At 43.2% G+C, this 12,119-nt stretch overlaps 1 protein-coding gene across 1 annotated transcript in view; it reads right to left on the reverse strand.

Annotated features, from left to right (window-relative positions):
• Positions 1-12,119, reverse strand: part of AK9 (adenylate kinase 9) — a 228,501-nt gene that overhangs the window by 100,071 nt on the left and 116,311 nt on the right. Inside the window, exons 23-25 of the mRNA XM_074948221.1 lie at positions 11,345-11,472; positions 9,443-9,655; positions 6,908-7,198 (exon numbers count right to left, since the gene is read on the reverse strand). Coding sequence (XP_074804322.1) covers positions 6,908-7,198; positions 9,443-9,655; positions 11,345-11,472 — 632 coding nt within the window. The remainder of the gene's footprint in view (positions 1-6,907; positions 7,199-9,442; positions 9,656-11,344; positions 11,473-12,119) is intronic.

Genomic DNA, 12,119 nt, shown 5'->3' on the forward strand with positions numbered 1-12,119 from the left:
GTGTTGTAGCAGGTGTCTGCCAGATTATTTTTGCAGGCTCCATGATTTCATCATTAATTGGCAGAGCTATCTTTGCCGAAGGGGAAGCCTGGAGTATGTCTGTGACCTTATGTTGGGCTTCTGGTAGCTGTTCTAGTGAAATGTTTAGGGATTCGGCTACCTTTTGAAGAGTTCCTGAAAGTATTTGAAATCATCCCCAGTAGCGGCTGGTGGTGGTATTATGGTTTCGTGCAGTGATGACGAAGAGAGGTGAGTAGGCGACATGTGTCATGTTTGGCTGTGTCTTCAGGTTCCTCAGTGTCTTCCTCCTGTGTTTCTGAGGGTGCTGGGACAGTTGGTGAAAGAGCTGATCTGGACCTAGTAGGGCTAGGGGGCTTGAGGTTTTGGGCCCTAGACTTTGCTCATGGATCCCAGTATGACCAGTTAAGTGGGAATGGTATGGGGAGTGGTGTCTATGGGTGATCATACCATCCTTGTATATCTGCAGGTGGTTGGCGATGAGATGATCCTGGCATGGGTGAGGAATGGCGAGGAGTATATATTATTGCAGCATCCTCTTCTTCCTCATCACTGGAGATAGGTGGCACTGACCTGCAGAGAGTAGTCAGCTGGATTGATACCGATCTGGATGGGGTACCCTTGATGCTGAGTAGAGGAGATTCAGGCACTGAAGCCACTATCAGGTCTGCAGGCCTCATGAATTGCTGTGGAACCGTGAGGCTTGATGCTGGAGATGGCAAGGTGGACAGCCCGGGAGCATGAGTTGAAGCTACCCCCTGCCGAGGATTTAGAGCTGTGTGACATAGGTACAACAGGGGTGGCGTCATTGTACCACTCAGTGCCGAGATCTTCGTTGGCTCCATGGGTGCCGAGCTGGAAGGCTTCACTTTGCTGTGTGAACCTCCATTAGAGCCTGCCCACATAGGGTCTTAGCTCTTCAGGAACTCTCGGTGCTGGATGTTACTGGTGCCTCGCAGTCTGGCGGTCTCGGTGCCATCAATACCGGGGCAGATTTTTCAGTTGGAGATTGCTTTTTTTAGGCAATTCTCAATGCAAGGATGTCTGCGACCTGTTTATGGTAGCATTTCTAGAAGTAGGCTCCTTGGCAGCTGTTGTTGAAGCAGAACCCCGACAGAGGCTGCCGTTGGTGACCGTTGGCCAGTGAGTGATCTGGACTCAGGGTCGGAGGTTGTCCTGAGGGATTTCACCATCATGAGGAGTGGCAGTTGGAGATCCCTGGCTTTTCTTGTCCTAGCTGTCAGTTTTCTGAAGCATGGGCACTTTTGTGTAATGTGCGTCCTGCCAAGGCAGCGGACGCTGAGCGTGACAGTCAGAGACTGGTATGGAGAGTCTGCAAGTCAGGCAGCATTTAAAGCCAGGTGAGCCGGACATGCCTGAGAGAGTCGACCTCTTAGAGAAAAAAATAAGGTAAACCCTGTTTGAGGCTAAGGCTGTACACCTACCAGAGAAGGAGGGATAGACATGGAAGGAAAAGGATTATTTTTTTTTTAATTTTAAAGAAATTAGAGTCAGGCAAGGGGATAGGGAAACTAACTACAATTAAGCCAACACTATCACTATAAACTATCTACTATAAGTTTTATATGAGGTCAGAGAGGGCGCTGCTGATCACTCCGACTCAAGCCAAAGGCAATAGAGAAGGAACTGGGGGATGGTTGGCTGTGCAACGCTATGTAACTGCTCGGAGCAGTGGGAGACAGCTACAGTGTGTGCACGGCCCAACTGGGCACTGCTACCACAAGCCTCTGATTACAAGTGCAGGGCGTCAAGACACCTAAAGTGGAGTACCCACAGGGACACTCCTCAAAGAAGAAAGGTGCCTTACACTACAACTATCTCTTTAGCTAATTAAAGGGATAATGTGGACATGCCCTGAAGAGATTACCATCTAGATCTCCTTAGCTGGAAGGATAGTGAGGAGTTAGTAAAGATTTACTTCATGTTAGGTACCAAATAAACTCATGAATTATACTTGATGCATAATACCAAACTATGGCTTGAAGAGTTTTCATTATACTTTACATGGTTAATACTAGTACATATCTAGACAGGAGTTGTGTGAGCTAAATTCCTACATAATAGTCTATGCCTTCTGTATAGGGCACTTAGGGTCAATGGTATAGTATTGGAAACTCTCATAATTTTATTCAAGAATCTCATGATATGCGGTGTTTTTCCTAAATCTCCTGCTCCTGGAATGATTAGCTGAGAATCACAGGTTTAATTTAAAAATAAAAAAGCAGGTTTGAATGGTAATGGTTGCTTCCTCATGTGCTTTTCTATGGTGCTCATCACTATAGTAACTGAGTGCTCCACAAACAACTTACTTTCAAATCATCCTTGTGAGGTGAAGAGGATAGTATTGTCCCCATTTTACAGATGGGGAGCTGAAGCACAGAGATTAATTTCACTATTTTTTCATGCCCAATTTGAGATGCCTAGAACCTGTTTTTTTAAGAGTAGGTAGCATTATATAGCATTTTATATGTTCAAAGCACAGCTCCCAATTACTTCAGTTGCAGCTGTGAGGCTCAACACTTCTGCCAGTCAGACTTCCCGCAGCTTCCATTGGCTGGGAATGGCGAACCACGGCCACTGAAAGCTGCGAGTGGCTGTACTTGCAGATGCTCAGGTAAACAAACCGTCTCGTGGTCCAGCAGGGGCTTACCCTGAACAAGCCGCAAACCAAGTTTGGGAACCCCTGTCCTAGATGGTCACTAACTGTTCGTCAGTTTGGAGTCTGATTGGCAGAAGTGTTGAGCCTCCCAGCTGCAACTGAAGTCATTGGGAGCTGTGCTTTGAACATATAAAATGGTATATAATGCTACCTACTCTTAAAAAACAGGTTCTAGGCATCTCAAATTGGGCATGAAAAAATAGTGAAATTAATCTCTCTGTGCCTCAGTTTGGGAACCCCTGAGCTAGGAAAATTCTGCTTGCCTTGCTTAGAATCACATCGGAACTCTATGGCAGAGGCAGGAATAGAATCCAATTTTCCAAGGCATCAGTCAACTGCCCTAACTATGAGACCATCCTTTCTCTTCTGGAAATTACATGCCTCAATCACTATACACTTTCCATCTTCTGCAACAAATGAAGCAGGGGTCCTATAGACAACAGCCTCCTTAACTACACTATCCTGATTCATCCCCACATCAGGTTCACCCTGTGTACAGAATGTGAAAAAACAGTATGTGACCTTGTAATTAAAGACTGAATCATAATGCATATATTCAAGGAGGCTTAATCAAGGATTCACATTAATTCTATGTTCCTTTAACATAGTTTTTATTTGTTATATATATAACTATGCAAATATATATTTGCATAGTTACTGCTTCTGAATTTCAGTTTTGCCTCACTCTGCTTTTGCTTTCCTCCACTCATGAGTTTTATCTGTCAGTCAATTTGAGGGTAGCTGTACCCAATTCTAGGGAGCATTCTGCCTATTTTATCTCCCTCTGAAAAGTATTTGACACATTGTACGATGAACACTGTAAACAGCTACATTAGATTTTAGTGGAAAGAATTGTTATTGCTTATTTTTATTATGCTAAACTAGATAATAGTGCAGAAAACAATTACAGGTAGCCTGCAAACTGTTCTTCTATATCCAGTATTGCCAACTCTTGCAATTTTATTTTGACTGTAGCAATTTTGTTTCCTTTAACTTGTCTCATGAAAACAGGTTTAATACAAATATGAGGAAATACTTTTTCACACACACACAATTAACCTGTGAAACTCATTGCCATGAGATGTTGTGATGGCCAAAAGTATAACTGGGTTAAAAAAAGAACTAGATAAGCTCATGGAGGATAGGTCCATCAGTGGCTATTAGCCAAGATGGTCAGGGATTGAACCTCATCCTAGGGGTGACCCTAAACCTCTGACTGCCAGAAGCTGGGAAGGGAAGACAAAATTGCCTTCTTCTGTACATTCCCCCTGAAGTTCTGTAACTAGCCACTCTTGGAGACAGGATACTGGACTAAATGGACCATTTGGCTGACCCAGTATGGCAGTTCTTATGTAACACAATGAGAGGCTACCAGCTCATAAATTTTCCCTTATTCAAAATGGTAAACATTTCCATTACTGTCAATGGGACTTAAGGCAGCAAGATGGCCACCATTCCCCTACAGTCTCTCTGCATGTGGAAGTTAGGCTGCTCTTAATAAAGTTAGGTTTCAGAGTAGCAGCCATGTTAGTCTGTATTCGCAAAAAGAAAAGGAGTACTTGTGGCACCTTAGAGACTAACAAATTTATTTGAGCATAAGCTTTCGTGAGCTGTAGCTACAGCTCACGAAAGCTTATGCTCAAATAAATTTGTTAGTCTCTAAGGTGCCACAAGTACTCTTTTTCTTAATAAACTTGTCTGCTACTGTTTTCAGTGAGACTGAACCATGCTGGAACAGGCTTCTCTCAAGGGCCAGGATGCCTAGTGGTCAGAAAACAGTCTCTCTGAGCCTAGGGTTGCCAACCCTCACAGATTGACCTGAGTCTCCAGGAATTAAAGATTAATATTTAATTAAAGATGATGTCATGTGATGAAATCTCCAGGAATTCATCCAGTCAAAGTTGGCAACCTAGCCTTAAGGCAGCTTTTCCAGGCAGTCCAGGGCATGGCAGCCAGATCATTGTTCATCACCCTTTCCCCCAGAGACCTCTGGGTCTCTCAGGCAGCTGAGGGAGAAGAGAAGGGAAGGGGGACCTTGGCCCTTCCACTCTACTGGGTCCCTGGCCCAGGGGCCAAGGGGAGAGAGGCAAGGCGTGGCTCAGTCGTTTCGGCTGCCACTCCAGAGCCGCCTCCCCCTGGGTTGCTCTCTATCTTCCCTCTTTTCTCTTCAGTTTAGGGTGTAGCACTAGCCTTCTGCTTACAGTCTCCGTAGTTCAGGCCTTCAGCTGGGTGTGGGAGGATGCTTCCCAGCTCACCGTCATATTTTAGTTGTTTCCCTCTTAGAAACAGGTAAGGAGGAAACCAGCTGAGTTTTACTCACAGTCCTGGTCCTTCCCCTGTAAATGGCTCTGGTCAGCAGCTGCAGCCTGTCTGCCTTCTTGCAGCCAGACTCTCCTCTATGTTCTCTCCACCAGACCTCTCTTTTAAGCAGGTCCTCCATAGGCAGCACGCCAGGCTACTGCTGAGGGGCAGGGCTTTCTTGGCTCAATACTGCTTCACCATTCCTTTAACCTTAGTATGGTATCTGTAAACCCCATCACACATGCTCAAAGGCAACAGACTGTCACTCTATGGTTCAGAGGGCTAGACTGGAACCAGAGACTATGAGGGGCAGTAGAGACACTGAAAAGTATATGATGGCCATTCATGTATTCCCTGAATACCAGATATTCTGGTACTTCTGGGAAAAGCGTGACCTCACCCCTGCTGGCGTGACCTCACATACATGGTGCATGCAAAGTCACATCACATAGAGGGTACCATTTTTTAGAGTGTGCTGCTCCACCCCACTGATGTGACCTTATACGCATGGTGCATGCAATGTCCCACCACATAAGCACCATTTTTAAGAGCATGCCACCCTGCTCTATCTGTGTGAATTTGTGTACACTATGCATGTGAGGTCATGATGGAGGGGGCAAAGTGTTGTGCTCTTAAAAATGGCATCAGCTGTCCAATACTAGACAAAACACTTCAGTTTTGTCTTTGTGCCAGACAGGGGACAAATCACCCAAAAAGAGGACTGTCCAGTTAAAACTGGATGAATAGCCTCCCTAGCAAAAGTGGAGGGGAAAAGAGGGCACTGGGGGGAGCAGGAGGCATATTTAGGGGATACAAGGGAATGTAGTGGGGGTCCAAAGCAGGGGGGAGGTAGAGTGGGAGAGTTCTGCCCAGTCTTGGGCAGAGAAGTTAGAGTGGGGGGGGGGGTGATCAGGGAAGTGTTGCTTCTTTCAAAAAGCTAAACCAATACCCTATTGTTTTTACTGTGACATTATTGTTTATACCAGGGGTGGCCAACCTGTGGCTCCGGAGCCACAAGCAGCTCTTCAGAAGTTAATATGTGGCTCCTTGTATAGGCACTGACTCCAGGGCTGGAGCTACAGATGCCAACTTTCCAGTGTGCCAGGGGTACTCACTGCTCAACCCCTGGCTCTGCCACAGGCCCTGCCCCCACTCCATCCCTTCTCGTGCCCTCCCCTGAGCCTGCCGTGCCCTCACTCCTCCCCCTCCCACCCAGAGCCTCCTGCATGCCACAAAACAGCTGATCTGGAGGGAGTGAGAGGCGCTGATCAGCAGGGCTGCCAGTGGGTGGGAGGCGCTGGGAGCGGGGGCAGCTGATGGGGGGCTGCTGACGTATTATCATGGCTCTTTGGCAATGTACATTGGTAAATTCTGGCTCCTTCTCAGGCTCAGGTTGGCCACCCCTGGTTTATATGAATGACTGAAGTTTTTGCATGGAAACACTCATTATAGGATCATTTTTGGAATATTACAAATACTTTCAACGTTTAACTTTATTTTGAAATATTAATGAAGGCAAGTCACATTACACTGTGCTTCCTAAGGATTTTGGTTACTAGTTAGCTGCCCATTAGCTAAAATTAATTAGTTTTAAAAACTGAAAAATTTTGTCTAAGACCCCTTCTCCTGATGCATTCCTCTGCACCCTGTTCAGCTAAATTCAGAAAGCAGAAGTTAATGTAAAGTGGTTTACTATGTACATCTGTAACACATCAGTCCTAAAAGTAATAAGTTCTCTGTGCATGATGATGCATTAATCAATGGTTCTCAAACTATTTTATCCAAGGAAATAAATTAGGAGGGGAGGGAGTCAAGACAGTAATAGGAAATGGATTGTAGTTCTTGGGACTGGCAATACCGAGTATTTGGCCTCTAAAAAAAAAGGATACTACTAATTACTATTAATACCTCTTTATTTTTGTCATTTTCATTTTCATGTGCACTTTCACTTTCAGTTTCTGTATTGGTCTGAGAGGTGTTTCCCAATTCCTGAAAGAGAGTTTCCATGTCAATCTGATCTTCCTCAGGTTCCTCGTCAAATTCAAGTCCAACTCTCTTTTGAGTTTTGGGCATGATCATTTCCTGTAGATGTTCTTCAAACTGAATATGGAAAATTCCTAATTTGTCAGCTAGCCATCGACCACAGGTAGTTTTACCTGCTCCATGTGTGCCCAGCAGGCACACTCTTAAGGGAGGAGCCTGCCAGAAAGAATTAAGAATACTTTTATAACAATTTCTACACTAGGGTGCACTTAAGTTATGGTTGTATACACTTTGTTGAATTAATCCTAAATTTCAGGGCCTCTAATATAAAAAAAGTACCCCCAAAAGCAGCATAAGCACACATGCATTTTGCATTTCAATGTTTAAAACTACAGTGAATTACATATACAGTAGATAAAAAACAGTACATTAACCCCTTTCCCTTCTGCCCCTCTATTTCACCCTTTTTATTCTTCTTATTTCAACCTCCCACCCACTCCCATTCTCCTCTGACCCTTATTTCACTTATGAGAAGTGAGTTAACAACAATAATTAATGAACAAAAAACTACTTTAACAGAGCCATCAACATGTGTATATGTCTTACTGAGTAAGCATGTAATATTATTGTAAATCTTTGCCCTACCCTTCTGTGATGAAGCGGGACTGTCCTTAATGTTTCCTCTGAATATTGTGGGGGTGCCTCAGTTTCCCCTATGCAGTTCTTAGGTATCTAGGTGGTGGGATAAGGGTGTATGATCATTGCAGAGCCCTAGAGGGCAGGTGTGTGCAGGGGTCTGGACACAGAGAATGGCCAATACCCTGTTTCCTGGCAACTGATGGCCTGGCCCTTCCCCCTTGCAAGGTGAGAGCTAAAGGTGTTGGAGAACAAAGGAATCAGGTGACCTCCTGGCCCAGGAAAGGGACAAAGCCCAGAGGAGGAGGGGCTGGAGAGAGTTTCAGTTTGGGCTGGCTGGGGATGTGGAGTGAAGTGCAGACGTGGTTGTCTGGCTCACTGCCCCCCAAAATGAACCCAGCTGAGGGGTCCTGTTCTCTGTACCTACAACCTCTGTTTTAGACCACGTTCCTGTTGTCTAATAAACCTCTGTTTTACTGGTTGGTTCAGAGTCCTGTCTGACTGCGGAGTTGGGGGGCAGGACCCTCTGGCTTCCCCAGGACCCCACCTGGGCGGACTCGCTGTGGGAAGCGCACGGAGGAGGAGGATGCTGAATGTTCCGAGGTCAGACCCAGGAAGGTGGAAGCTGTGTGAGCTGTGTGTCCTGAAGACAGTCTGCTCACAGAAAGGAGACTTCCCCAGAGTCCTGACTGGCTTCTTGGGAGCAGTTCCAGAGCATCGCCCAGGGACTCCATGACACCTTCCCTTTCCCCCTGTCAGGGTTCCTTCCCTACTCTGAACTCTAGGGTACAGGTGTGGGACCCGCATGAAAGACCCCCTAAACTTATTCTTACCAGCTTAGGTTAAAAGCTTCCCCAAGGTACAAACTTTGCCTTGTCCTTGAACAGTATGCTGCCACCACCAAGCGTTTTAAACAAAGAACAGGGAAAGAGCCCACTTGGAGACGTCTTCCCCCAAAGTATCCCCCCAAGCCCTACACACCCCCTTTCCTGGAGAGGCTTGAGAATAATATCCGAACCAATTTGTTACAAAATCATCAAAGATCCAAACCTCTGGATCTTGGAACAATGGAAAAATTAGTCAGGTTCTTAAAAGAAGGATTTTATTAAAAAAAAGAAAGGTAAAAATCACCTCTGTAAAATCAGGATGGAAAATACTTTACAGGGTATTCAGATTCAAAACACAGAGGATCCCCCTCTTGGCAAGACATTAAAGTTACAGAAAATAGGAATAAACCTCCCTCTTAACACAGGGAAAATTCCCATAAAAGAAAAGATAAACTAATCTGCCTTGCCTGGTTTACCTATACTGGTTGCAATATTGGAGACTTGGATTAGGATGGGTTGGAGAAGATGGATTTCTGTCTGGCCTTTCTCAGTCCCAAGAGAGAACCATGGCATAAACAAAGAGCACACACAAAAGCCTTCCCCCACACCAAGATTTGAAAGTATCTTGTCCCCTTATTGGTCCTTTGGGTCAGGTGCCAACCAGGTTAGTTGAGCATCTTAACCCTTTACAGGTAACAGGATGTTGCCTCTGGCCAGGAGGGATTTTATAGCACTGTATACAGAAAGGTGGTTATCCTTCCCTTTATATTTATGACACCCCCTTTGTTCATAACCTTTATTTACTGTGTTGGGCCTACATTTAGATTGTAAACATGTTGGGGAGGGGGCACATCTTTCTTGTTTCTGTGAAGTGCCTAGCACACTTGCAGCAACACAGAAACAACAACAAAAATAATTGTAATGAAGGATGGAAAATTATGTGTAATATCAACCTCTTATTAACAATCTATTATAAATAGTTTTAACATTTTCTCACTTGTAATGGTTCCTTGTGAGCCACATACTCCTCAGGGTTCTCCAAAAACTTTTCTCTGGACTCAGGACTTGAAAAATAGTAAAATTTTTCTCTATATATAGCTCCATGTTCAGCAATCCCTGGGAAAAGGACAAAGTTCTCCTTCAGACTCACTGGACAAAAGTGTTTCGTGTCTCCCATGTGTCTCTTCTTTTCATTAATTTTATCTTCATCCTGATAATACACAATGGTTTTAGAGAAAATTGTCAAGAAGTCTTTGGATCAAGTAGAAAAACATTATATATAAAATATTCTGTACACATACTTCCCATTTCAAGTACATTACAGTACATTACTTTCAGAGACAGTGATAAAGCAAAGCTCCAGATCTAAACACTCCCTTGAATTCTAGGGCATTTGAAATCTAGACCCAATCCAAACTTTATATCTTACACTCATTCCTAATTACAAATGTTTGAATACAGGGTACTCTAAATACTTACTGCTAAATTTACAAACTAGCTCCCAAACAATCTCCAAATTTGTGTGTGCAAATTTTTCATATGTACCAATTTGCAAATATAATATTTATACTCAATTCAGGTAATTGCTTATCTACCTGAATGTATGTGGAATTATGAGTAACTATGTGAATGCACATGTAATATTTACATGTGCAAATTTGTGAGGGCAAGGTAATGTTATGCTGGAAGGTATTAATGAAGCAGGTCTTTGACCTATAGACAGTCAAACTTAGTTAAATCTTATGGGTATGCTATGCACCCTTTTATCAGGCTAAATGGAAAGAAGGAGTAATTAAATGCCCCTTTATGTGGTGACAGATGGAAACTAGGAGGTTACTGCACAAGACACTAGGCCACATGGCAAAGCCCGAGCAGAGAAACTGTATGCTCTGAGGGGCTTCCCTGGGACTGGTTGCAAATGTAGAGGCTAGGGTATTGTTTTTGCAAGCTAAGTGTGTTTCAGAGAAGTAGTACAGACAGTGGGAGAAGCAGTTGTGAGCACAGCCTTCAGTGAGAGCCGAGAGACAATGCTCTGTGGGGTGGTGGACTACTCGGGAAGGAAGGCCTAAAAACTGTGAGCAAGGAAACTTGCCAGTTGTTGTTTCTATGTGTTCAGGGAAACAGGACTTTCTATACATTCTCTGTAAATAAACAGGATAGCACCAAAGAAATACCTGACTTATACCATCAATTTCTCCTCCTAACAAACAGAAAAATGGCAAGGCTCTGAAAACTGGCTAACCTCTTAGGCCAAAAGAGACAACAAAAATAAACTACTTTAAATGTGGCCCTTAATAATACTGCCAAAATATCTTATAAAATAGTTGGTGGTTCTGAAAACATAAACAAATAGTAAGGCAGGCACTCCCCTATATAATTAGCAGAATATGACTGTGCTATATATTGGAATAATACAGGGAAAAGGAATGATACTTATACGTAGCACTCACATAGCATTTCACGTCTTCAAGAGCTGATCAGACAGATGGCAGAATTTCCCATAAACTTCTAGCTTATCCAAAATATACAGGTCCACCACAAAAGCAGTTACAGAAAGTCATTCAGAAATTAGGCCAGATGGTGGATCTGCATGCTGATATGCACCCCTCCCCGCAATCATCTGGGAATACTGGCTATGCACACTCTCCTTACAAGCACAGAATATTTGTGCTCTCTGCTTAGTGGAATAACACCATTGCCAGTCAGAATACAGGAGTACAATGAAATTGCTTTAGCAATTTATGAGTGTACATATTCTGTGGGCGTTTTTGTGGGATGTTGAATTTGGATCAAAAATATTTAGGCACACAGCTTAATAAATCTGCTTTGTCTGAGGTTAAACTCAAACCCATAATGAGTCAAAGTAAAATGATAAACTAACAAAGCCAGTATTGCTCACTTCTTCATCATTTTCTTCTTGCTCTTCCTCTTCTGATTCTTCATCAGCCTCCCCTTCTGCCTGCAAGTCATCTGCTTCTTCATCTAGATCTTCTGCAGATATTTCCCAGCCATAATATTTAAAAGGTTCTGAAAAAGTTACCATTTTTTCATTTCAATTATTGTCAAAAAGTGTTCAAGTCATGCTTACGTTTTTATTTTTGCCCCCTGAAAATATACAAAACATGCAAGACCACAAATAAATCGTGCCAGGTATGTTTTTCCAATTTTTTTAAATCCTTGAAGTGTACATAACACATCTCCTACTCAGAGCACATATTGTTTTCTTGACAAAATGAATGTCCCCTTGTTTGTATTGTAAATAAAGATGCAATAGTATTTTTAACAGGAACTTGCTATTACACAGAGATTAGAAGTAAAACTGAAGAGAACTGCATTACTGTTTGTAATAACTATTTTTATGTTTAATTTTGGCGAAATCCCTCAGAACAAGGATCAGTCAAATTTTATCTGACAGAATAAATGAATTTGTAATTGATGTGGGTTAATCAAACACTTCAACCAGATTTGTATCAGAGGATTATTATTATTATTCATCTAGCACTCAAAAATATGCTAGACACCTCAGCGCACACAGGGAAGAAATGGTCCTGTTACTAAATGTTTACTGCAGATGGATGGACCCTTACATTCATTCAGAGTCCCACTGACTTTAATAGAATTTACACACAAGTGGACCTTATATGAGGTGTGTCACACAAGACGTGTGCACACAC

Source organism: Natator depressus, chromosome 3, assembly GCF_965152275.1.
Source record: "Natator depressus isolate rNatDep1 chromosome 3, rNatDep2.hap1, whole genome shotgun sequence".
In the NCBI taxonomy this organism is placed as follows: domain Eukaryota; kingdom Metazoa; phylum Chordata; order Testudines; family Cheloniidae; genus Natator; species Natator depressus.